Source organism: Scyliorhinus canicula, chromosome 21 (assembly GCF_902713615.1).
Source record: "Scyliorhinus canicula chromosome 21, sScyCan1.1, whole genome shotgun sequence".
In the NCBI taxonomy this organism is placed as follows: domain Eukaryota; kingdom Metazoa; phylum Chordata; class Chondrichthyes; order Carcharhiniformes; family Scyliorhinidae; genus Scyliorhinus; species Scyliorhinus canicula.
This window is the reverse complement of record NC_052166.1, coordinates 47,559,591-47,583,128: the sequence shown is the minus strand read 5'-3', so window position 1 is coordinate 47,583,128 and position 23,538 is coordinate 47,559,591. Positions and strand designations below refer to the sequence as shown.

General features: G+C 44.0%; 3 protein-coding genes across 7 annotated transcripts in view; 2 read left to right on the top strand and 1 right to left on the bottom strand.

The window, feature by feature from the left end:
- Nucleotides 1-2,408, top strand: part of golga1 (golgin A1) — an 81,265-nt gene extending 78,857 nt beyond the window's left edge. For all 5 annotated transcript variants that reach the window (XM_038781887.1, XM_038781886.1, XM_038781888.1 and 2 more), the window contains 2 exons: nucleotides 466-552; nucleotides 658-2,408. In XM_038781887.1, the coding sequence (XP_038637815.1) occupies nucleotides 466-552; nucleotides 658-741 (171 nt within the window). In that variant the 3' untranslated portion in view covers nucleotides 742-2,408. The remainder of the gene's footprint in view (nucleotides 1-465; nucleotides 553-657) is intronic.
- A 2,283-nt stretch (nucleotides 2,409-4,691) lies between these two features.
- arpc5lb (actin related protein 2/3 complex, subunit 5-like, b) lies at nucleotides 4,692-13,944 on the bottom strand. Its single transcript, XM_038781586.1, has 4 exons — nucleotides 13,650-13,944; nucleotides 8,884-8,956; nucleotides 7,716-7,892; nucleotides 4,692-6,372 (listed from the first exon to the last, which is right to left on the bottom strand). Exons 1-4 carry the CDS (start codon nucleotides 13,787-13,789, stop codon nucleotides 6,310-6,312), a joined length of 453 nt encoding a protein of 150 aa, XP_038637514.1. The 5' UTR covers nucleotides 13,790-13,944; the 3' UTR covers nucleotides 4,692-6,309.
- Nucleotides 13,945-14,089: 145 nt separating this feature from the next.
- LOC119955434 (60S ribosomal protein L35) lies at nucleotides 14,090-23,012 on the top strand. Its single transcript, XM_038781587.1, has 4 exons — nucleotides 14,090-14,225; nucleotides 16,821-16,957; nucleotides 17,317-17,398; nucleotides 22,824-23,012. The coding sequence occupies exons 1-4, from the start codon at nucleotides 14,223-14,225 to the stop codon at nucleotides 22,971-22,973; spliced, it is 372 nt and encodes a 123-aa protein (XP_038637515.1). The 5' UTR covers nucleotides 14,090-14,222; the 3' UTR covers nucleotides 22,974-23,012.
- Nucleotides 23,013-23,538: the final 526 nt, after the last annotated feature.

Genomic DNA, 23,538 nt, shown 5'->3' with positions numbered 1-23,538 from the left:
ATGCTGTTTTCTGGTGGCCAGCTTCAGTAATGTAAAGAAGATGGTGGCTAGGATCAGGAAGCCAGGTGCTGTGTGGCAAGTAATTTTTTAAAAATGTACACAATGGAATACAATTTTCAGAAAAATACTCCATGATGTGCCAGAATGTACCCCGGAACACTCCTTTAATGAATTTTAACTTGAGAAATTTAGACAGGATTTCTTGGCGCCGGAGTGTGGCGACTAGGGGATTTTCCCAATAACTAGTGTTAATGCAAGTCTACTTGTGACAATAAAGATTATTGTTATTTTAAAAATAAGTTTTCAATTTGAAACTTTATATTCAAAATGATTTGTGAATTATGGGAACCTTTCAGTGTATTTCCTTGCTAATGGGTAGTATTTTACTTGTAGAAACTTGCATGAAAGTTGTCAATGGTCTAATAAATGGGGGGAAATATCAGATTACAATGTGCTTTGTTGCAGGCCTATCAGCTGGTGAAAGCAGTATCCATGCTACTTAACTTTACACGTGAAGAAGAGAACTTGCTCAAGGAATCCTTAGAATATAAGGTAAGGCAGGATCTGTTCCTAATCACTTTACTGAGTCTTGCCTACATCCATTCTTTTAATGAATGCTGTTGAGTGGCTTACTAAATCTTCCTTCTTACATTGTAGATGTCTTGGTTTGGATCAAAACCTTCTCCTAAAGGTATTGTACTTCCATCAATAACCGGCCTGCCTCCCCCTCACTGGCAATGAACCAAGTGCAATGTCTGGAACGTGCACATTCAGAGAACTAACAACATAACTCATTTGATGAACATTACAGTTACTGATAAGATATCCTTATTAGTGTTTTCAGTCACTGTTATGACAGTGTTTTTATTACAGGACTTCAAGTTTTTCAGCTGTTTACAAGTATTTAATAGTACTGGTACTTTATATTAATACATCTTTTAAATGCAAATGAAGTTGTTCTCCTATGGGGAATGAAATTCATTGAGAAAAAGCAGATATTATGGGTTTGAAATTCTGCCATTTCTACACGTGCAAGGGGAATAATTATTTTTGGTCCTGTAGCTTTATTGCAGTCCTGAACTGATTTGAATGAAACACTGTTTGAAGTGACATGCTGTCATACTCATAAACCTTTGCTCCCTCATGGACAGGCATTAACAAATGCTTACAAGCATTTTTTTTTTTTAATTGTAATTTTCTTTCTTACGGTTAACACGAGATGGGAGTACAATTTGTTTGGTCATGCTCCTTCCCTCACCCATCCTCACTGTTGCAGAGTCCAAACATGTGCAGGTTAGGTGGATTGGTCGTGCTAAATTGCCCTTCGTGCCCGAAAAACAAAGGTTAGGTGGGGTTACGGGGATAGGGTGATGTGGGCTTAAGTAGGGTGCTCTTTCCAAAAGCTGGTGCAGACTCAATGGGCCGAATGGCCTCCTTCTGCATTGTAGATTCTATGAGAACACCAGCAAGTGCTATCTGTAACTGCTTTTGACTCTGTATCATGCTCCAAATAGAATTTATTTCTTTTTTTTATTGCATTTACATTTTTACAATTGAATCATTTTGGTGTAATTTGGATTAATAAAACCTTCAAGACTAATTACACCAATAAAAGATATCAGAAAACAAGAGACCAACTTAAATATCGTAATTGGTTTTCTGCTTATTAATCCAAAAATACCACTGTAATAGCTCTTTTCAGGTTTCTCTCAAGTATTTTAATAATTGTAAAACATGCTGTTATTGATTCATTACACAGTTTAGATCCCTTCCATGTATTGCTGTTTAACGATTATCATGTGGTTTTATTGCAGTTTAAGAATAGTGTTGCGTGGAAACGGTGTCGGAACAACCAGAAACAAGGAATTTGATGCTAGATATAATAAGTAGGGCAAGGGTACAGTAATTAGTTCTCATTTACCTGGGTTAATGCAAAAGAGAAAAAAAATAAACATTCCAATGGAGCCTTTATAAAGGGAACCCTGTATTGTGTATAGAAATTGGAAAAGATTGTAACACAAGATGTAAAAATGGATGCATAAATTATTTACAGCCTTTTGGAGGCAGAAAATGTTGCTATTGTAATAATGTTTCCTCAGTATTTTCTTTACCCTGCCATTGTGAAATCAGGAATTCTTGTTGAAAGCAAGGGCAACGTGTGTGTGTGCGTGTGTATATATATATATATATATATATATAAAATATATTGTATGTTATATATGAACTAATGCACTTTTATTTGTATCAAAACTGCTGTGGCGTGTAATCTTTGTACATGCATTGATTGGCCTTTGCAACTAATTTCCAAAACTTGGTGTAGTAAACCTGGATTGGATCATCTGACCAGTGTTTGCTTGAGAATAATTTGTAGGTGCAATACTTTCCAATTAAAATTCCTTTAGACTTAATGAAATTGTGGTTGAATTCTTTGACTAGCAGTTGCGATTTGCGGATGCAACAACCTTTGCTCTCATTTATGGAAAGCATATAGGGCGTTAAGGTTTGCAATAAAATTTCAGCCTCTTGAGTTAGGCTAGCTTGAAAAACTGAAGACTGGACAGCATAACTAGCAATTCAGAGTGTTTATGTTGCTACTTGTTGGGATTGGCACCCATCACTGTCAATTAACATGGACTGGTCTAAAATGTGGCAATTGTATCCAATTGAAGCTTTAGATGTTTTTGTTGCAAGAATGAATAACGTCATAGGAAAAATCATACCTAGAGTTCCACTGATATAAAACATTTGGTGGACAAATTGGAATCTTCCAGTTTTGGATTTGTTTAAAATTAAACATGAAGATAGTCTGAACTAATTCAAGCTTCTTTCCAATAGATGTTAAAATGGATCCAAGCGAGACCATCTTTGCTTCTGCCATCATTCTGTTGAAACTAAAGGAACAATTTCACAGATCGCCAGCAGATGGCATATTTTTAAAACATGTAATGATTTGGTTGATTGTTTTTTTTTTAAATGATCATATCTTTATTTCAACCAAATAGCCATTCACCATTTTATCGCCTAACTTCCCACCTGTAGTCTTTCTTTTGAAATTCATTCTGGCCCATGAAAATTGATGATGTCTTTCTGATGGGCGGCATGTAGCACAGTGGTTAGCACTGTTGCTTCAGTGGCAGTGCCTGGGACCCATTTTGAGTTCTAATCCCAGCTTGAGTCACTGTCTGTGCGGAGTCTGAACGTTCTTAGTGTCTGCGTGGGTTTTCTCCGGGCATCCGGTTTCCTCCCACAAAACATGCTTGTTAGGTTAATTGGACATTCTGAATTCTCCTTCAAGTGTACCCAAACAGGTGCTGACTAGGGGATTTTCACAGTAACTTCATTGGCGTGTTAATGTAAGACTACTTGTGACACTAATAAAGATTATTGTTGCAGCTGCCACCTGGTATTTTTTTTGAAAGCCCTAATGGAAAATTAGGGGCTGGTTTAGCTCACTTAGCTAAATCGCTGGCTTTTAAAGCAGAACGGTTCGATTCCCGTACCAGCCTCCCTGGACAGGCGGCAGAATGTGGCGACTAGGGGCTTTTCACAGTAACTTCATTGAAGCCCACTCGTGACAATAACCGATTTTCATTTCATTTCAAAATCTGAAAAAGCTGATGCACCAAATTGTAGTCAGTGTGGTATAACTCAATGTAATTATCAGCTTATAGTTTGTGGGGTCAGTGCAATGGTCAGCTTAGGGGTAATAAACTTAGTCAGTCATTCCCTTGGACCACTTTATCACTGTAAAAAATGCAGTCATCCTGCTTGAAGTAGGTCACCTATTGACAAGAGTGGAAACCAGGTTAGCTGTCATTTATACAAGTTAACATTTACAAAGATTGGGTGGAGATTCTGTTCCTAATTATTACCTATTCTTTCACAAATGCCGTATTTCAGAGCACCCTATAAATTGAAGGGAATAGGCATAAGAATCAAGATTAAAATATTGAACAAAACAACAGCCAGAAGTTGGTTCGTGCTGCGGTTGACTGACCGTGGGCAGTTGTAAGGATTTGGCATTTGTGCAATTCTAAAAATATCCCCGTACAACCATTAACAGCTGTTTGTAACAATATTTTAGTATGTGATTAAGCCAGCCTGGACTTGAGTGACCAACTAAGACTTATTTTTCTTTAGCAATTGTCAAATTTGAGTTTCTTACCAATGTTTTCAAATAACATGCTTAATACTAGAATTTAAAATGGGCTACATTAGTAATTGTATGTTGTCATTTAGTGCTTTTTCACTACCTTGGGACATCTCGAAGCATCTTAGCAATGAGTAAGATTGTCATCTGAAGAACTGTTATGAATTAGGTTTAATCCCAGAGCCACAATTTGGTTTTACTAATTTAGGTTTATATGGTTCATGAAGTGTGCATCCAAAATAAAGTCCCCATTATAACCCTCTACTTATTAGGGTTTAGTTTCATTTGATATTGCAGGTAGAAATTAATAGCCAACATTTTATGTATTAACCAATATAAATCAGGCCTAACTGCATTTCTCGAGATATATTCTTCTAATCCAGTGTTTTAGGTTACTTTCTTTGAAGAACAGTTTGATCGGAAAAATGCAAAAGTTCTTTTGAGGTGAACCATGTACAGTCTACATTGACTGCCAACATCTCTCATACATACATACATTCACACAAACAAACCTGAGCACAAGTTTCAACTGTGACAACAATTTTCATTTGTATAGTGCCTTTAATGTAGAAAGCCCAAGTCATCTCAGGTGTAACCTGACAACAAAACACCAAGCAAAAACAGATAGAAATGATCAAAACGTAGATTATAAGAAGGCACAGATATAAAAAGGAAATTGAGTGTTAAGTCTTGACAACTGATGGTATTGCTCGTGGGATGAATATGGGCAGAGCAACTGACTGGCATTTGGCTGAAATAAATATCCTGAGCCACCACTAATGCTTCAGAAGTAACGTTACAAAAAAATTATTAAAGAATGTAAATTAGAATCTTGTCTGTGGATGGTCTTGCAACCAGTCCAGCTGGTTTGCAGAGTTTTGAGAGAAGCAGATTGGCACCATTCCTGTCTAATATTAAACTCCCACTGGCAATGTCTACTATACAATATAGCCATATTCTCTCTTTAGCAAATTTGTAATGTAAACAGAGTAGCTGAAAAGAGCTGTTGAAATATAGAATTTAAATAGGATTGTCCCAACTGAATAAAACTGGAAGGACCCGTGTCCTTTAATATAGACTTCATAATTTTTCACGTTACACGTTTCAGCCATTTCAGCTTTAATATATCTTTGAAACAGCAAGGTAATGTCTGCACATAATATACATACAATGTCACATTCTGCTAAAGCAGATATTCAGAAATAAACTCATTAAAACACACTTCTGATCAGTGTTCTTGTCCAAATGGGAATGGAAATCAGCTGTCTTAAAATTACTTCTGATCAAGGTCAGTGGTAATATTTCCATTTCTCATCGCGGCCAGGGTTCTGAGGAAAAGCTGAACTGGCACCCATTATGAATTATGTTTAAAATAGATGCAAGCCAAACTAAAGCTATGACTTTGTGCATCTTAACCTTATCACCACACAAGGTTTCTGTGGTGATACTGCAATAATAATTTTGCTTTTGTACAAGATTCATTAAATTGAAATTACACTAGTTTGCATCGAGTAGGAATTCCCTTGCTGCTTTTCGTAACACGTTGGAAATCCAACTTTAACTTTTTATATAATACAACAAAAAGCTGTCAGCTAAAGATGATCCAAGAGCTTTATTTTGCAGCAGGCACTTTACAATAAATTCATCCCTGGTAGTTCAACTGATACTATTGCCATATGTATCATACTAAGTATATATCCCACTAATTTTACAAAAGAATGTGAAAGTGACCCAAAGAAATAAAAAAATTAATACTGCATGTACTGACGAATCTTATAGTCCACCACCGCACCATGTGGCAAAACAATTCTGAGTAAAATGCACAATGCCATATCATTGCTTTTTCAATGTGTGAACGTGTCTTTATTAGTCAGACTATTTGGTTTCTCAATAGATTTCAAAAAGGGAAAAAGAAAAATGATAAGGGAACTGAGAATATGCAAGACCTTGCATGTCATATTTAGCCAAAACATACAGTAATAACTTTCCACCACAACCTAGTAAGATAAAAAGAGCATTCCAACATGGTTTTCAAAATAATTTCATTTAATATGGATTAATCTTCAAAGGATGGGTTCAAATATTTCCCTTTTGCTGTTTGTTCCTCGCATTTTCTGACAGCTTTCAGTCCACATCAAGTCAAAGTGTCATGTAACTTTTTAAACCATTTTTCTTGCAGTGAGAACTCGTACTATGCAACCTACTCCACCCACTGCTAATGCCTGCGAGGGATACAGAAGAAAAATGTTCTCATCATTTTTTTCTTTTTAAATTCTGTCACAACTTGCATGGTAAAGCACCTTGAAATGTTAAACAAAACTTGACACGGCCCAAAACCTGGTCAAAGTATCTTAAGAGGGAATGCCAGAGCTTAGGGCCTTGGCAACAGAAAGCCAATAATAGAACAAAAATCAGGAAAACTCAAAGCAATTTTGGGAGCAAATTGTGAAGATCTCTGTGGGCTGCAGGAGATCAGAGATAGGGAGGGGGCTAAAACATGGAAGGATCTTTTTTAAAACTGGACTCATTGTAAATCAGTGACCACAGGAGATGGGGGAGCATGACATGGTCAAATCAGGGCTGAGGGTAAAATAGGGAGGTCAGCCAGGAATAGTAATGTATACGGTAAAGTCATGGATAAGCTGAGGCAAGTGGAGTGGGACGATATTAAAGTGGAAATAGGTGGTCTATGGTAGGAATCTTACAATTTTGCTCACTATATTTAGCAGTGCAAAATATCAATTAGTGAACTGTTAAATACATATATGTTAAATCTGTATCTATATAGCACATTCTCAGTAAGTCCAAAAATACTTCACAACCATAGAGCAGCCAATTTGTCCACATCAAAGTCCAAAATACAGCAATTAAACTCGGCTTGTGCCTGCGTAAGGAGGAATGGTGGCCAGATTAGTTCCCTCTCTTCACAGTGGGATCATAAGCTCTGTCAATGCTGCACTGAAGTCTTCTGACTCAGGCAAGAGTTACAGTCCAAGCAAAGCTGACACTTAATTTTACCATGGTCTACCTTTTACATATCCATGTTATCCAACAATTGATGATCAGTGTGCAGCCCATTGCCACCAGATTTTACAAGAGCAAGCATCTTCAGTGCCCATCAACATCCTAGCAGCCATTTTCAACTTATCGGTCCATAGATTACATAGAATTTACAGTGCAGGAGGCCATTCGGCCCATCGAGTCTGCACCGGCTCCCGGAAAGAGCAAGGTTAACACCTCCACCCTATCCCCATAACCAAGCAACCCCACCCAACACTAAGGGCAATTTTGGACACTAAGGGCAATTTATCATGGCCAATCCACCTAACCTGCACATCTTTGGACTGTGGGAGGAAACCCACGCACACACGGGGAGGATGTGCAGACTCCGCACAGACAGTGACCCAAACCGGAATCGAACCTGGGACCCTGGAGCTGTGAAGCGATTGTGCTATCCACAATGCTACCGTGCTGCCCATATGAATGTAGGTCATCCACCTGCCTTCCTCCTTAACCAGTCCATAGCAAAAGCCATGAAATAATTAAAAGACAAAAAGAAACTTACCTTTTCATGCCACTGCAGTAATATTGCACTGCTGTTTTCTGTGGGTTTTTCAAAACCTTTATAAATGTACTTCATTAAAAGGTCAACACCATTTCTATCTAATGACTTAACAGCCTGTTCTATCTCACTACTTTTAAAGGATGTAAGGACTTTCAGAACTATTCCCTGTGCACGCTCCTGTGGAGGAAAAAAAATGTTTAAGTTAGCGTTTTACTTGCTTTATTATACTCCAGACACTGAACTGCAAAGCAATGAAACCATTTTTAGCTCCAATATTTAAAGATTGAATATGATAGGTCATGACTATTGTACCAGACAAAAGGAAATTTGAAAAGTGTTATTAACAATTATTTTAAAAGAACACCTCCCATTTCCCCCAAACTTATTGTTTGTCTATCCAAGTGGTATCATTCCTGGACAGTAGAACTTTTCACAATAGAACAAACTTAGGTAATTATCCCTGAAGATGCTAAAAAGAGAACAAGTAGTTGGGTCTATGCTTTGACACTTCCTACCACATCCAGCAATAGATTTTTAAAAATAAATAATAGGAAAAACATTAAGGACACTTAAATGTTGCCATCTTCCCAGACGACCATAGGCTCTCCCGTTTGGGATTCAACCCGAGAGCCACCACACCTCGGGTGAGGCTTTCATGAATAGCCCATAGGGAGATTATGAAAGGTTACCATCATTTAAAATTGTCATTGAAAGACCCGAACAGAAATCTGGCAAAAAGTTCTGAACCAGGAGTTGATGTTACCCCTTAATGCAGCAAGACCAGAAATATCGTATTGTTTCTGTCAAAAAGCTGCAGAAGATGTGGCACAGTGGTTAACACTGCTGCCTCACAGCACCAGGGACCCTGCTTTGATTCTAGCTTTGGGTGACTGTGTGGAGTTTACATGTTCTCCCTGTGTCTGCATGGGTTTCCTCCCAAAGTCCAAAGATGTGCAGGTTAGGCGAGGTCACTGAAATAGGGCAGGGGTGGGCCGAGATAATGTGCTCGCTCCAAGGGTCAATGCAGACGGAAGAGATGTTTTCGCTCAAGATATTCCGATACATTCTTGGAGACAAATCACTACATTTTTACGCACATTTGCATGTACCATCACAATTCACATATTTCAAAACCTTTAAAACCAACAAACTTAATTCAATTAAATACCTTAGTTGCTTGATTCTTCATGTTGACTGGAGGGTTCCTTAATGCTGCATGGAACGCACTAAGCATGTCACCTGTACATTATTACAGGTCAAGGAATAAAATGTTTCATTTCAAGCATTCAAACTCAGGTGGCCCAGTGGTTCGCACTATTGCCTCACAGCACCAAGAACCCGGGTTTGATTCCGACCTTGTGTGAAGTTTGCACTTGCTCCCCATGTCTGCATGAGTTTCATCCTGTGTGCTCAAGTTTCATCCCACAGTCCAGAGATATGCAAGTTAGGTGGATTGGCCAGGCGATATTGTGCCCGTGTCCAAAGATGCACAGGTTAGGACATTTGGACATTGTTTTTTTTGGGGGGGCTAGGTAAAATGCTCTTTCGGAGGTTGGTGCAGACTCTATATGGGCGGAATGGCCCCTTCTGCACTGTAGGGATTCTATGTTCTGTAGTTACTGGTTTCTATGCAGGTAAATAATTTGACAATGTTGTTATTTCAGTTAGACACTGATGATTAGCTTTGAAGGGAATTTACTCCCTAATCCCTTTACAAAGAACAAACACAAAGTACAACAAAGGAACAGGCCCTTGGTCCTCCAAGCCTGTACCGACCATGTTGCCCATCTAACCCAAACCCTTCTACACTTTCAGGGTCCGTATCCCTTTATTCTCATCCGATTCATGTATTTGTCAAGACTCCCCTTAAACATCACTATCGTACCTGCTTCAACCACCTCTTCCGACAGCAAACAGCGAGTTCCAGGCACCCACTGCCCTCTGTGTAAAAGACTTCCCTCTCACATCTCCTCTAAACTTTGCCCTCGCTCCTTAAACCTATGTATCCTAGTAATTGACTCTTCCACCCTGGGAAAACGCTTCAGATTATCCACTCTGTCCATGCCCCTCATAACTTTGTAAACCTCTATCAGGTCGCCTCTCAACCTCCCGTCGTTCCAGTAAGAACAAACCAAGTTTATCCAACTTCTCATAGCTAATGCCTTCCAGACCAGGCAGCATCCTGGTAAATCTCTTTTGTATCCTCTCCAAAGCCTTGACATCCTTCTGGTAGAGTGGTGACCAGATTTGAACACTATATTCCAAGTGTGGCCTAACTAAGATTCTATACAGCTGCAGCATGACTTGGCAATTTTTATACTCAATGCCCCGGCCGATGAAGGAAAGCATGCAGTGTCTTCATTGACTACCTTACCCACCTGTGTTGCTACTTTCAGTGACCTGTGGACCTGTATACCTAGATCCCTCTGCCTGTCAACATTTCCCACTTGTATTAGACCTTCCAAAAATGCATTACCTCACATTTGTCCGGATTAAACTCCATCTCTCAGCCCAAGTCTCCAATTGATCTATACCCTGCTGTATTGACAATCATCATCACTATCCACAATTCCACCACCCTTTGTCATCTAAATTTACTAATCAGACCGGTTGCATTTTCCTCCAAATTATTTGTATATACTACAAATAGCAATGATCCCAGTACTGATCCCTGCGGAAGACCACTAGTCACAGCACTCCATTCAGAAAAGCATCCTTCTACTGCTACCTTCTGTCTTATATGACTGAGCCAGTTGTGTATCCATCTTGCCAGCTCACCTCTGATCCCGTGACTTCACCTTCTGTAGCAGCCTACCATGAGGGACCTTGTCAAAGGCTTTACTGAAATCCATATAGACAACAGCCACTGCCCTCCATTCATAAATCATCTTTGTCACTTCCTCGAAAAAGTTGATCAAGTTAGTTACATCACAAGGAAAGCCATGAAGTCATTATATATGGTGTTTAACCGTAAGAATTAGAAATTACAATACCTCTATTATCTTAAGTATTCAAATACCAATATACACAAATCTTTGATTCCCAAGTTGTTACAATAAGCAATAACAATAATAGCTTTTTGTCACAAGTAGGCTTCAATGAAGTTACTGTGAAAAGCCCCTAGTCGCCACCTTCCGGCACTTGTTCGGGGAGGCCGATACGGGAATTGAACCCGTGCTGCTGACCTTGGTCTGCATTACAAGCCAGCTGTTTAGCTCACTGTGCTAAACCTACCCCATACACTAGCAATACACTTGTGACGTGATCCAAATCTATGCCAGTTACATATGGAAGATTAATCCTTCATGATAACAAATTTCCAGAAAAGAAAGCGCTTTTGTTCACTGAGAAAAATTCCGTAAGTCAACATTCATATCGGTTCAGAGGCAAGAAAGTGGAAATGGATACAAAGGAGAGGTGGTGAATCTCTGCTCGTTATCCCGCAGCAAGCAATGGGAACTGACTTTTTAACCTTGCCCTTTTGCCCGAGCTACAAATTGCTGGAAATAGGAATTGATACTGATGTAGTGATAGCAATTCCGCCTCTCTGAGTTCATGTACAATGGCGTATCTCGACCAATTAAATAAAGGGAATTAGACCAAATTAGAAAGGGAAAGAAAGAAAGATTTGAGTGGGAAAAAGTAATTTTTTTTAAAAAAATCACCGGAACAACTTACTTACTCGAGCAAGACTCCAGATTTTTGCCACCAAGGGTCGAGTGGCAGGTCAGGTCTTTATGACAAATTACTGATCTCTGTGATGAGATTAATTTATTTTAATGGCACAAATCCAAAACTTTGAAAACCCTGAACTTCACTGTGGAAGCTGACAGTGAGATGATCATTTTTTTGCTCGGATGGGGGGGATTTTTAATCCAATTATAGATCGAATCAGCCGGCAACTTATTGAGAATTGGAACCCATAGCATAGATGCACGAATTTAAAATGGCTGCGCCATGTACATGTATCGGCGATCAGTGGTCGTACCTACACCACAGGGAGGCAGAGAGGGGCGAGGGGACAGATACAGCGGCAAGGATCCTGATTCTATTCCCGGCTTGGGTCACTATCTGTGCAAAGTCTGCACATTCTCCCCGTGTCTGCGTGGGTTTCCTCCGGTTTCTTCGAACAAGTACCGAATGACATGCTTGTTAGGTGAATTGGACATTCTGAATTCTCCCTCAGTGAACCCGAACAGGCACCGGAATGTGGCAACTAGGGGCTTTTCACAGTAACTTCCCTGCAGTGTTAATGTGAGTCTGCTTGCGAGGGTGACGGGGGTGCGGTAAGGGGGGGGGGGGCAGGTAAGGGGGGGGGTTGCGGTGGGGGTGAGGGGGTTGCGGAGGGTGGGGTGAGGGGGGTGCAGTAAGGGTGGGGAGAGGGTGTGGTGGGGGTGAGGTACGGGTGAGTTCAGTGAGGGGGGGTGCGGTGGGGGTGAGAGGAGGATGAGTTAAGGGGGTGCGGTGGGGGTGAGGTGAGGGGGGTGAGGCGAGGGGGGTGTGGTGGGGGTGAGGCGAGGGGGGTGTGGTGGGGGTGAGGCGAGGGGGGTGTGGTGGGGGTGAGGCGAGGGGGGTGCGGTGGGGGTGAGGCGAGGGGGGTGCAGTAAGGGTGAGGGGGGTGCAGTAAGGGTGAGGGGGGTGCAGTAAGGGTGAGGGGGGTGCAGTAAGGGTGAGGGGGGTGCAGTAAGGGTGAGGGGGGTGCAGTAAGGGTGAGGGGGGTGCAGTAAGGGTGAGGGGGGTGCAGTAAGGGTGAGGGGGTGCAGTAAGGGTGAGGGGGGTGCAGTAAGGGTGAGGGGGGTGCAGTAAGGGTGAGGGGGGTGCAGTAAGGGTGAGGGGGGTGCAGTAAGGGTGAGGGGGGTGCAGTAAGGGTGAGGGGGGTGCAGTAAGGGTGAGGGGGGTGCAGTAAGGGTGAGGGGGGTGCAGTAAGGGTGAGGGGGGTGCAGTAAGGGTGAGGGGGGTGCAGTAAGGGTGAGGGGGGTGCAGTAAGGGTGAGGGGGGTGCAGTAAGGGTGAGGGGGGGTGCAGTAAGGGTGAGGGGGGTGCAGTAAGGGTGAGGGGGGTGCGGTAAGGGTGAGGGGGTGTGATGGCGGGGTGCATTAAGGGTGAGTGCAGGGGAGGTGCAGTGAGGGTAGGGGGGGTGTGATGGGGGTGGTAAGGGTGAGGGGGGTGCAGTAAGGGTGAGGGGGGTGCAGTAAGGGTGAGGGGGGTGCAGTAAGGGTGAGGGGGGTGCAGTAAGGGTGAGGGGGGTGCGGTAAGGGTGAGGGGGTGTGATGGCGGGGTGCATTAAGGGTGAGTGCAGGGGAGGTGCAGTGAGGGTAGGGGGGGTGTGATGGGGGTGGTAAGGGTGAGGGGGTGCATGAAGGGTGAGTGCAGTGAGGGTAAGGGGGGGTGTGATGGGGTGGTAAGGGTGAGGGGGTGGTAAGGGTGTGGGGGTGCATTAAGGGTGAGTGCAGTGAGGGTATGGGGGGTACAGTGAGGGTGGGGGGGTAGGGGGGTGTGGGGGGGGTAGGGGGGTGTGGGGGGGGTAGGGGGGTGTGGGGGGGGGTAGGGGGGTGTGGGGGGGGTAGGGGGGTGTGGGGGGGGTAGGGGGGTGTGGGGGGGGTAGGGGGGTGTGGGGGGGTAGGTGTGTGTGGGGGGGGTAGGGGTGTGTGGGGGGGGTAGGGGTGTGTGGGGGGGTAGGGGTGTGTGGGGGGGTAGGGGTGTGTGGGGGGGGGGTAGGGGTGTGTGTGGGGGGGGGTAGGGGTGTGTGGGGGGGGGGGTAGGGGTGTGTGGGGGGGGTAGGGGTGTGTGGGGGGGGTAGGGGTGTGGGGGGGGGGGAGGGGGGGTAGGGGGGAGGAGAGGGGGGAGGAGGGGGGGTAGGGGGGAGGAGGGGGGGTAGGGGGGAGGGGTGGTGCCGTGCTGCCCCAGTCCCGGCCTCCCGCTGCTGGAAGGATATTGCCTGATGAGGGTGTCCACCTCCAGCGAGTCGGGTCCCTGCTGCTCCGCTGCCTCCTCCTGCTCGTCCACAAACTTGTTCTCGTCGTATTCGTCAACATCGACTTTCCGGAACCGGTTGGAGAGCGTGTTCTTCGCCATTGGCCCTGTTTATGTCTTTTTTTTTTCTGTTGTAAAGCGGTCCCTTTCCCCACGGCCGCACCTACTGAACCGGCGGCGGCGGCAGCAGCATCCAGGACATGGGCTAATGCCGATCTCCGAGCCGGGGGAGGAGGGCTTGCTGAACCTTGTCCCGGAACCGGAAACAACCCCCGGAATGTACAACCTGAGAGGGGGGGGGGGGGGGGGACATCAAAAATCAACAAGCCCCAAGACAGCGTGAATATCCTCACTCTGTCAGGAGATGTAAATTTTACTATTAGCTTTTCCAAAAGCAATGACGTGTGGTTGAACATGAATTTAGACTTGCCCATGCTTCTGCAGCCCCCCTCCATTAAGGGGAAGTGGTAGCGCGGGTCACGTGGAAATACAGGCCCCGCCCCCGGGCCTGTCCTTTCCTGCGCTTGCGCTGACAATGGTGAGAGTGATGGCGTTTCTGAGTTCCCAGCGCCGGGGACAATCCCGATCAATCCTAACAAACCATCTGCCGCAGGGCCGCCATAATCGCCTCTTGTGGACCCTCGGACCCCATCCCCTCGGCCGAGGCGGTTATTTGTGATGCTTTGTGGGTTTTTTTGTTCTGTTGGAAGCGGTGATGTCTCGGTGACAACAGGCCGCTGCCGGCCTCTGAAGATGGCGGTCGAGGCTCAGCGGCCCCGCGGCCGGTTTTCTGGAAAGAGAGCGACTGTGCTGCTGGGACGGTTCTCCCTGCGCCCAGTGAGCCTCTGCTGCTCGGCTTCATAGGCCGGCCGGAGGGGTTTGCGGCTCTTCCCGCGGCTTTGCTCAATCCCCCTCCATCCGCCCCCATTTCTATTCATTTCAAATGATTGTACCATCGTGGCCAGCGATGTGTTTTATTTTAGTGCCCATCTCTTGCCATCCTGGGCAGCTGATGGGTTTGCTGCCTCAGTGCACTCCCAAGATGCTGTTGGGTATGTTCAACATACCCAACATTGTGTGTGATATGGGAGGGGAGGTTGTTAATGTCCCTTTCCCAGACCTCTTGGCAGAGATTAAAGGGCCACAGAGGCATTGTTAAAGTAAGTTGGGAAAATTGTTAGATTGAATCTAAACTACTGTTTAGCCACACAGAATTGCCAGTGGGTGCAGAGTAAAGTCAGAGCATCACCGGCTGCCTTTCCCCTTTGATGGGGAGAACTTACGTTTGAAGGGGCAGCATGGTAGCATGGTGGTTAGCATAAATGCTTCACAGCTCCAGGGTCCCAGGTTCGGTTCCCGGCTGGGTCGCTGTCTGTGCGGAGTCTGCACGTCCTCCCCGTGTGTGTGTGGGTTTCCTCCGGGTGCTCCGGTTTCCTCCCACGGTCCAAAGATATGCGGGTTAGGTGGATTGGCCGTGCTAAATTGCCCGTAGTGTCCTTAAAAGTAAGGTTAGGGGGGGGGGGGGGTTGTTGGGTTACGGGTATAGGGTGGATACATGGGGTTGAGTAGGGTGATCATTGCTCGGCACAACATCGAGGGCCGAAGGGCCTGTTCTGTGCTGTACTGTTCTATGTTCTAACAGATGGTGGTGATTTAACCTGAGGGTCACCACACCTCAAGCGAGGGGCAAAGTTGAGAAGGTGGGGTCTCTCATGAATAATCAGCTGGTACAGGAATTGAAACCATGCTGTTGGCCTTGCTCTGAATACAGCTTTACAGCCAACTAAGCTAAGCTGGTCCCTTTTGCTGCCAGTGGGTGTAGAGTACAGTGGCAGTGCATTGTATGTGCTCTTATAGCCTTGATGTTAATGCAGTTGATTTGGATAAGCTTCCTGATCATTGGTGACAGTGATAACTTTAATATTGCTGGTTGCTATTATCTCCTAAAAGAGGGAAGCTGTGATTGGACCTATCTCGAGTACTGCGTTCAATGTTAGGAACTACTATCGTGGAAAGGATCTATTGAAGTTGGAAGGGAAACCGTGTTATCCATCAGAATAATACTAAGATTAAAGAATTAAATGGAGGACATGCTCTGAAAACTTGTCTTCCGTTCCGAGTGTTTAGGTAGTTGAGGGGTGGTCCAAGAGTTTTGGTATCATATTTGGCCCCAAGATGAGGTTCCCACCACATCCATGTCTTCACTAGGGGCTGGTTTAGCACAGGGCTAAATCGCTGGCTTTTAAGGCAGGCCAGCAGCACAGTTCAATTCCCGTACCAGCCTCCACGAACAGGTGCCGGAATGTGCCGACTAGGGGCTTTTCACAGTAACTTAATTTGAAGCCTACTTGTGACAATAAGTGATTTTCATTTCATTTCATTTTTTTTTCATTTCACTAAGACCACCCTTTCTATCTGCCTAACATCACTTGATTCTGTCCGTACCTATCTGTTACCTCTAGACTTGAGCATTCCAACACTCCTGCAGGACCCTCATAAAGTTTGAAATAATCCAAAACTTCATGCCCATATCGAATTTACCTGTGCTTGCAGTGGCTCCCCTTGAGCAAAATCTTGATTTTAAAATTCAATTGGTGCCATCCCTTTAGCAGTCTTCCTTGGCCTTCAGCTCTGTAATTCCTCCCCTAAACCTCTCCGTTTGTCTTATCACTTCCTCCTTTGCGACTCATTTTTGAATAAGCTTTTGACCATCTCATCTTATCGTTTATGTGGCTCAATGTTAGATCCTTCCTGGTAAAGCTGGGCAGCGTCTTAAGATGTTTGACTTGTTAACTTGCCATATAAATGCAAGTTATTATGCCCTAATTGCTAGTAATTGAAATCTGGAACTCACTGCTTCAAAGGCTCTGAATGCTGGGTCAATCGATATTCTCAGAACTGAGATTGACTATTTTTGTTAGGGAAAGTTATCTATATTGTGTATGGATTTAAAAATGGGTTGGAGTTGAGGTACAGATTGGCAATGATCTAACTGACTGACTTGATGGAACAAAGGGCCTCCTTACTCTGTATAGCATTTGAAACGTTTGGAATTTTGTTTGTAATGTAGAGTGTTGTCTCCGATTAGAGGTTTTGTTTGTGACACTAACGTGGTGACTCTTATTAAATGTAGGCAAAAATCAAGGCACGTGATCTGCGCGGCAAGAAAAAGGAGGAGCTACTGAAACAGCTGGATGACCTTAAGGTCGAACTCTCCCAGCTCCGTGTTGCTAAGGTAACTGGAGGAGCTGCATCCAAGCTATCCAAAATGTAAGTGTGCAGTAAATTTTTTTGAACAAACTAGTGATTAAAGTTACCCTCTGTACAAAGCACGGGCTATGGAGCCTTGCTCAAAGTGAGTGACAGTGTACCAGCCTTTAAATGATTTTGCTGCTCTGCTTTACTGGCGTGACGTACATGCCCTTATGGGACCACTGCTTCCTAAGGGACTTAGAAATGCATCAGAATTGCAACACGGAACCATGCAATTCAGCCTAGCCAGTCCATGTGAATGTTCGAGCTCCATGTGAGCTGAAGTGGTACATCATTTCTATTGACTGCTGCCTTTAACCTCAAAGTTTGGCAGGATTTGTGATTGGCTGATATGATTTTTTTTTCTCCTCCATTAGCCGTGTCGTGCGCAAGTCTATTGCAAGAGTCCTGACTGTCATCAATCAAACACAAAAAGAGAACTTGAGAAAATTCTACAAGGCAAGTTCAAGTGTTAATGCAATGCAGTTTACAATTCAGCAGATACTGGGATGGCATTTGTAATAACTGAGAATGACACATGCTGGTAATATGAAACTTCTGTAGTACATGGTACATGCTGTTTGTTTATAATACACTCCTGCATACACATCGAAATATGGAGTCAGGAAGCAGTAGAGGAGGATCAGCCATGCTTACAGTACTATTAGTGTTTTTGATTTGCATGACTTGGTAGTTGTTGTATACATGTTCATTGGGATGAACTGTGTCCACCACAAGTGGATCCCAGTAAACTTTGCAGAAAGATTCCGTACCAACAGGACTCGGTGCATATTTCATATAGTAAGCTGTTATAGCACTTAATTCAGCTGTGGAATTTAGTGATTGTCCCATGGTTTCCTGAGATTCGATATTTTTCAGACTTTTTTCCATTTCTGCCTATTTTCTACCTGCTCATCTCTCACCCCTCCAGCTTATCGCATATGCCATTTATTTGTGTTTTCTATCATTGTTCCTCCTGTTGTCTTCTGCTAATATCACTTCTGCCAAGCTGTTCTCAGCAGAATACTGCAGGTGTTGAAAATCTAAAACAAAAGCAAAGTACTGGGCAAAACGCAGCAGGTTAGGCAGCATCTGTTCAAGAGAAACTTTCAGGCCTGACCTTTCAGCAAAACTGGGAAAAGTTGAAGATATAATGGGTTTTGGAGAAACGTGTGGGTGGGGCGAGGACAAAAAAGGAAGACATGTAACGGGGTGGACGACCAGAGAATGAATGAGACAAACATTAGTCCTCCGAGGCCTTGGGGAAAGAAAGGAGACAAAAGATATGCCTAGAGCAGGTATTCGGCTGACTGAAAGAAAACAAAACCGAAGGAAACAAAATGGAGTATAAAGTTTACAGTCTGAACTTGTTGAAACTCGTGCTGAGTCCAGGGGACTGTAAATGGAAGAATTGAGGTGCCGTTATTCAAGCTTGAGCTTCATGGTGCGGCAGGCAGAGGACAGTGCAAGATGGAGAATTAAAATGTCAGGCCACCAGAAGCTCGGTCATGCTCACAGACAAAATGGAGGTGTTCTGCAATGCAGTCACCCAGTCTGAGTTTGATCTCCCCAGTGTAGTGAAGACCACTTTAAGCAACAAATCCAGAGGTTGAGAATGAAAGAAGTGCACGTAAATCAGTGCTTCACCAGGAAGGAGTGTTTGGAACCTTGGACAGTGAGGAGCGTTGAGGTCAAAGACAGGAGTTTCATTTCCTGTTTGCATTAAGAGTCCTTTTCATGTATTGAGTTCTGCAATAAACAAGACATGGGTGTGATTTTCATCTCGATTTGAGGGTGTCATGTGCAAATCTTTGTCTGTTGTGTATACAAATGTTTGGTCGCACTTGGTTCATCATTCAATGAATTTTTGCTTTTTATTGGGTGAGCATTCTGAACAGTTAATCGGTATAAGTCCACAACATACAGCTGCCCCAATTTGATGCTGAATTGACATTCTCTGCTTTGGCCAGAAGGAAGATTGGTGGGTTGTCTTCATCTTCGGCGATCACTCACTAACGAGTATGATTGTCCGCCTAAGAAACTGTTACTGATCATGGGTTCTGTGGGTCCTTGCATAGCTGATGAGCCTGATCCTAGAGCCGCATCTTCGACCACACACTTGATGTTTCCAGGCAGTGCGATCGGTTCTTGGCCTCTAGATCACTGTATTTCTTTCCCTGGCTCTTTTCTGGGATTCCTCTTGCCGCCTGGTGTCCTCGAGGAATTGTGTCCCTTCAGTCAAGAGGTTTCTCTTCTGAGCAAAGGTCTCCCAGGCGTCGATGTCTGTGTTGCACTTCTTGAGGTAGGCTTTCAGGATGTCATTGAAGCATTTCTTTTGTCATCCTCTTGTTTGGGAGCCTTCCTTGAGCTGCTCAAAGATTATTTTCTTTCGCAGTCGGGACTCTGACATCCTAAGCACATGACTGGCCAACTGGGGTTTCGGATGATCATGGCCTCGATGCTGGTGCTCTTGGCTCTTCCAAGGACGCTGATGTTAGTACACATGTCCTCCCAGTTGATGTGGAGAATCAGTCTCTTGGGAAGCATTGATGGTACCTCTCCAGGTCCTTGAGGTGGGGTGTCTGTATTTAGTCCCAGTTTCTGAGCCATACACAAAACTTGGGAGGGCAGCTGACTTGTACACGAGGATCTTGATGTTGTGGTTGTCAAAGGCTCTCATCCTTAGGCTTCCAAAGGAGGCATTTGTGGATTGGATATGGTGGAGCTCCACGTTGTTGGTGAGAGGTGGCTCCCCGGGCGGGGGAAATGTTCCACGTTTGATAGGGTTCTCTATTGATCTTGATGGAGGGAGAGACTGGATCTTGCCCTGGGGTGGGTTGTGAAAGGACTTTGACCCCTCTTCAGGCTGAGATCGATTCTTTGGTATGCTTCTGCAAAGGTGTCAAACTTTTCTAGAAAAATAATTTAGAGTATGCCAATTAAGGGGCAATTTAGCATGGCCAATCCACCTATCCTGCCTGTAGAATCATAGAATTTACAGTGCAAGAGAAGGCCATTCGGCCCAACGAATCTACACCGTCCCTCGGAAAGACTACCCCATCCAAGCCCACACCTCCACCCTATCCCCATAACCCAGTGTTCTTCAAACTTTTTTTCCGGGGACCCATTTTTACCAACCGGCCAACCTTCGGGACCCAACCCGGCCGAAATTCGCGACCCACACCGGCCGACCTGCGTGACCCACCATTTTCTCTTACCTTGTTTGCTGCTAACAAAAATGGAGGAAATGGTTTTGAGTCCCTTTGGCCCTCGTACACGCTCCTCCAATGGAACCTGTTGGATGAAGGTGAAGCCTTCTGGTGTCGGAAAGTATGGAGTCTCCATCTGTCCAAAGTTCTGAATTTTTTTCCTGTATGAGTAAAATAAATGAAAAAAATGAATAAACCCCCCCCCCCCCCCCCCCCCCCCCCCCGAACTTGTACAAAAAATTAAATGAAAAAAATAGAAATTAAATGAATAAAATAAATCAATAAAAACCACGACAGAACTTGTAAAACAAAAAGCTGCAACCGTTTTTTTAAAAAAAATAGCGGCCACACTATGCATGTGTGCCCGATTATCCGCGCATTTGCATGTGCGTGCTGATCACGTGTGCAATGTGGGCAAATTTTTTTTTTAACATGTTCGCGGCTGCTTGCAGCCGATGTTATGAAAAGCCGGCTACTGCGCGGGGATTTGCGCGATCGGACAATGCGCGGTAGCGGACAATGACTCCGCGACCCTCCCGACACCCACCCGCGGGTCGCGCCCCCGCCTTTGAAGAACACTGCCATAACCCCACCCAATCTTTTTGGACACTAAGGACAATTTAGCATAGCCAATCCACCTAACCTGCATATCTTTGGACTGTGGGAGGAAACCGGAGCACCCAGAGGAAGCCCAAGCAGTCATGAAGAGAACATGCAGACTCCGCACAGACAGTGACCCGAACTGGGAATCGAACCTGGAGCTATGAAGCAACTGTGCTGCCCACTTTGTATGATCAAAAATATGTCAGCATTGGAGCTGTTGTCAAAGCTTCCTGTAACATTTGCCATTCATGCTCATGAGAACATGCAGACTCCGCACAGACAGTGACACGCCGGGAATTGAACCTGGGATCCTGGAGCTGTGAAGCAACAGTGCTAACCACTGCACTACCGTGCCGCCCCAAGAAACTTGTTCTTGATGAGGTGAAGAATGGTGGTGATGGAGAAAAGGGTGGGGGCGATGACACACGATCCCTGCTTGACTCCTGTCTTCACGCGTTCCAGTCTTGGTCTTTCCTTCGGTCAGGACTGTCGCAAACACCTTTCTTGTCATGGAGGAGTTGAAGGATGTTGATGAATTTCACAGGCCGGCCTTTGACCGGGTCTTCCATAGAACTTCCTGATTGAATGAGTCAAACACTCTGGTCAGATCGCTAAAGGACATTAGAGTGGTTGATGTTGCTCCTGGCATTTCTCTTTAAGTTGCCGAACAGTGAAAATCATGTCTACAGTTTGGTCGGAAGCCACTGGCTTCAGAGACTGAGAGAAGGGGGCTAGCAAGGATTCAAGTGATGATTTTCCCAGCTCCTCCAAGTTTGAACATTTCCACTGGGATCTTTTCCACTCCCGTGGCTTTTCCATTCTTCACATGCTTCATGGTTGTCCATGTTTGGGCGTCCAAGGTGGTCATAGATGGGGAGTTGGGGGATTCCCTCAAACTCGTCCTCATTTATGATTGTATCAATGTTGTAGAACATTATCAATGGTTTGATGAATGGGTGCTAACGGGTTTTGTCAGAGGCATTGGATTACTGGATTGCTCTTTCACCTCGCGAGTATATATTTGAACCAGTTCTCAACTTTTAAAAACCAGTAATGAGTTTGGGTTTTCTTAAACCTCTGCCTTGAGCATAACATTTCATAATTTTGCAATGTTAAGCTACAGGTAATGGTTTTGTTACTGAAGCTGTAATCCTGGACTGATGAACCGAGAAAATGAGTTTGAATTCCACCGTGTCAGTTTGAGAATTTGAATTCTGTTTTTAAAAAGCTGGAAGGAAAAATTTGATTCTGGTAAAAGTGAGCATGAATGACATTTTAAAAATCCAACTGGTTCATTAATGTCCTTTTTGGAGATGGAAACTATCTGTCCTCACAGGCCTGTCCTGTATCAGATCCCTGTCCATGCCAAGCTGCAAAGAAAAATGGGATAGACTTCTGAAACCTAAAAGTTCCGCTCATCAGCATACTGATGGCAAACTAAGTTCCATTTACTCATGTCCTCGATGATACCTTGTCCCCAGTTCCCTAATACCTCCCACTTTAAAATGCTCACCCTTATGTATAGATCCTTTTGTGGCTTTGCCTGTGTACATCTCCATACTGTAGAGAAACACTACATTAAAGAAGTCACAGCTTTAAAATGGATGCGGAAATTCAGTTCTGTAAACCCTGACCCAATCATCTCGTTTCTAATTTTATTTCATCTGAAAACTTTGACTTGATCTTAATTCTCAATATACCCCACTATCGGAATTCAACTACAATAGAATTGTGTGTGTGCATGTGGCCAGTTAGGTGTTGGTCGGTTTTCTTTGATTTTGAGTATGGTGATTTTGGTTTGTGGTCATCTCCCTTGGATGTTCATGTCAGGAACATGAATAAGTTTCAAACTATTTTAAAGTTGCAGTCAGTGGTTGAAAATATGTGAAACCTGGGAGTCAGGTCAATCATAGTACGTGTGCCCCTATTCTAGCTCCTGGTTGATAAGAATGTATTGATGGTTGTGGCTCTTATTGCTGTTAAATATTAAGTCAGTTATGAAAAGCCACTGTTTGATAAAATCGGTGATGTTTAGATGGCTGCTGATCTTAGTTTCTTTATAAACTTCTTAGGGCAAGAAGTACAAGCCTTTGGACCTGCGACCAAAGAAGACCCGCGCCATGCGTCGTCGACTAAACAAATATGAAGCGAGTTTGAAGACCAAGAAACAGCAACGGAAAGAGCGTCTGTATCCCATGCGCAAATTTGCTGTAAAAGCATAAATGTTCTGCCATACAAGATATTAAATTTAAGAAAAGACTTGTGTTTTTGGTTTTATTGCCGTGTTCAGAATGTTTTGTGCATTTTCCCAATAAAAGGAATCTGAGCAAATTGGAGGAAATGTAAGAAATAATCCTAGTATCTTGGATCTTCTTGTCAACCGAAGTGACCTTTCTTCATAATTTTATGTCTCCACAAACATTGAATTCTCTAAAGAGCGTAAGCGAATTCCCAGTGAAATAAAGTCTTGATTGTCTTTTTAGAAACTGGCCTAAGTGGCATATTTGGATTCCATGTAAAATGTCACATAAAAGCCTCGAGACAAATCTAGTTTGGATCGGGCTGAGTGAGATGGTATATCATAGGTTTACAGTGATCTATTTAGAGCGACATGTCCTAACATAGGCACTAGAACTGGCAATGGTGCAAATTTGATTAACATTTTTACTACAACATCACAAGTTCAGTTGATGGCATCTGGACAGGAGTGAAATGCTGACATCGGCCGTTATAGAACCGAAAATCCATATAGTCACTGAAATCTATTCCAACTTCAGTATTGGCTTG

Excerpts from the sequence above, each read along its gene's own strand:
- arpc5lb (XM_038781586.1), bottom strand. The coding sequence starts at position 13,789 with ATGGCGAAGAACACGCTCTCCAACCGGTTCCGGAAAGTCGATGTTGAC. Across the intron at positions 7,893-8,883 it reads TGAAGAATCAAGCAACTAAG|GAGCGTGCACAGGGAATAGT; the intron begins GTATTTAATTGA and ends TTTCCTCCACAG. Across the intron at positions 6,373-7,715 it reads TACTGCAGTGGCATGAAAAG|GCATTAGCAGTGGGTGGAGT; the intron begins GTAAGTTTCTTT and ends TATCCCTCGCAG.
- LOC119955434 (XM_038781587.1), top strand. Across the intron at positions 16,958-17,316 it reads GCATCCAAGCTATCCAAAAT|CCGTGTCGTGCGCAAGTCTA; the intron begins GTAAGTGTGCAG and ends CTCCTCCATTAG. Across the intron at positions 17,399-22,823 it reads ACTTGAGAAAATTCTACAAG|GGCAAGAAGTACAAGCCTTT; the intron begins GCAAGTTCAAGT and ends TAAACTTCTTAG.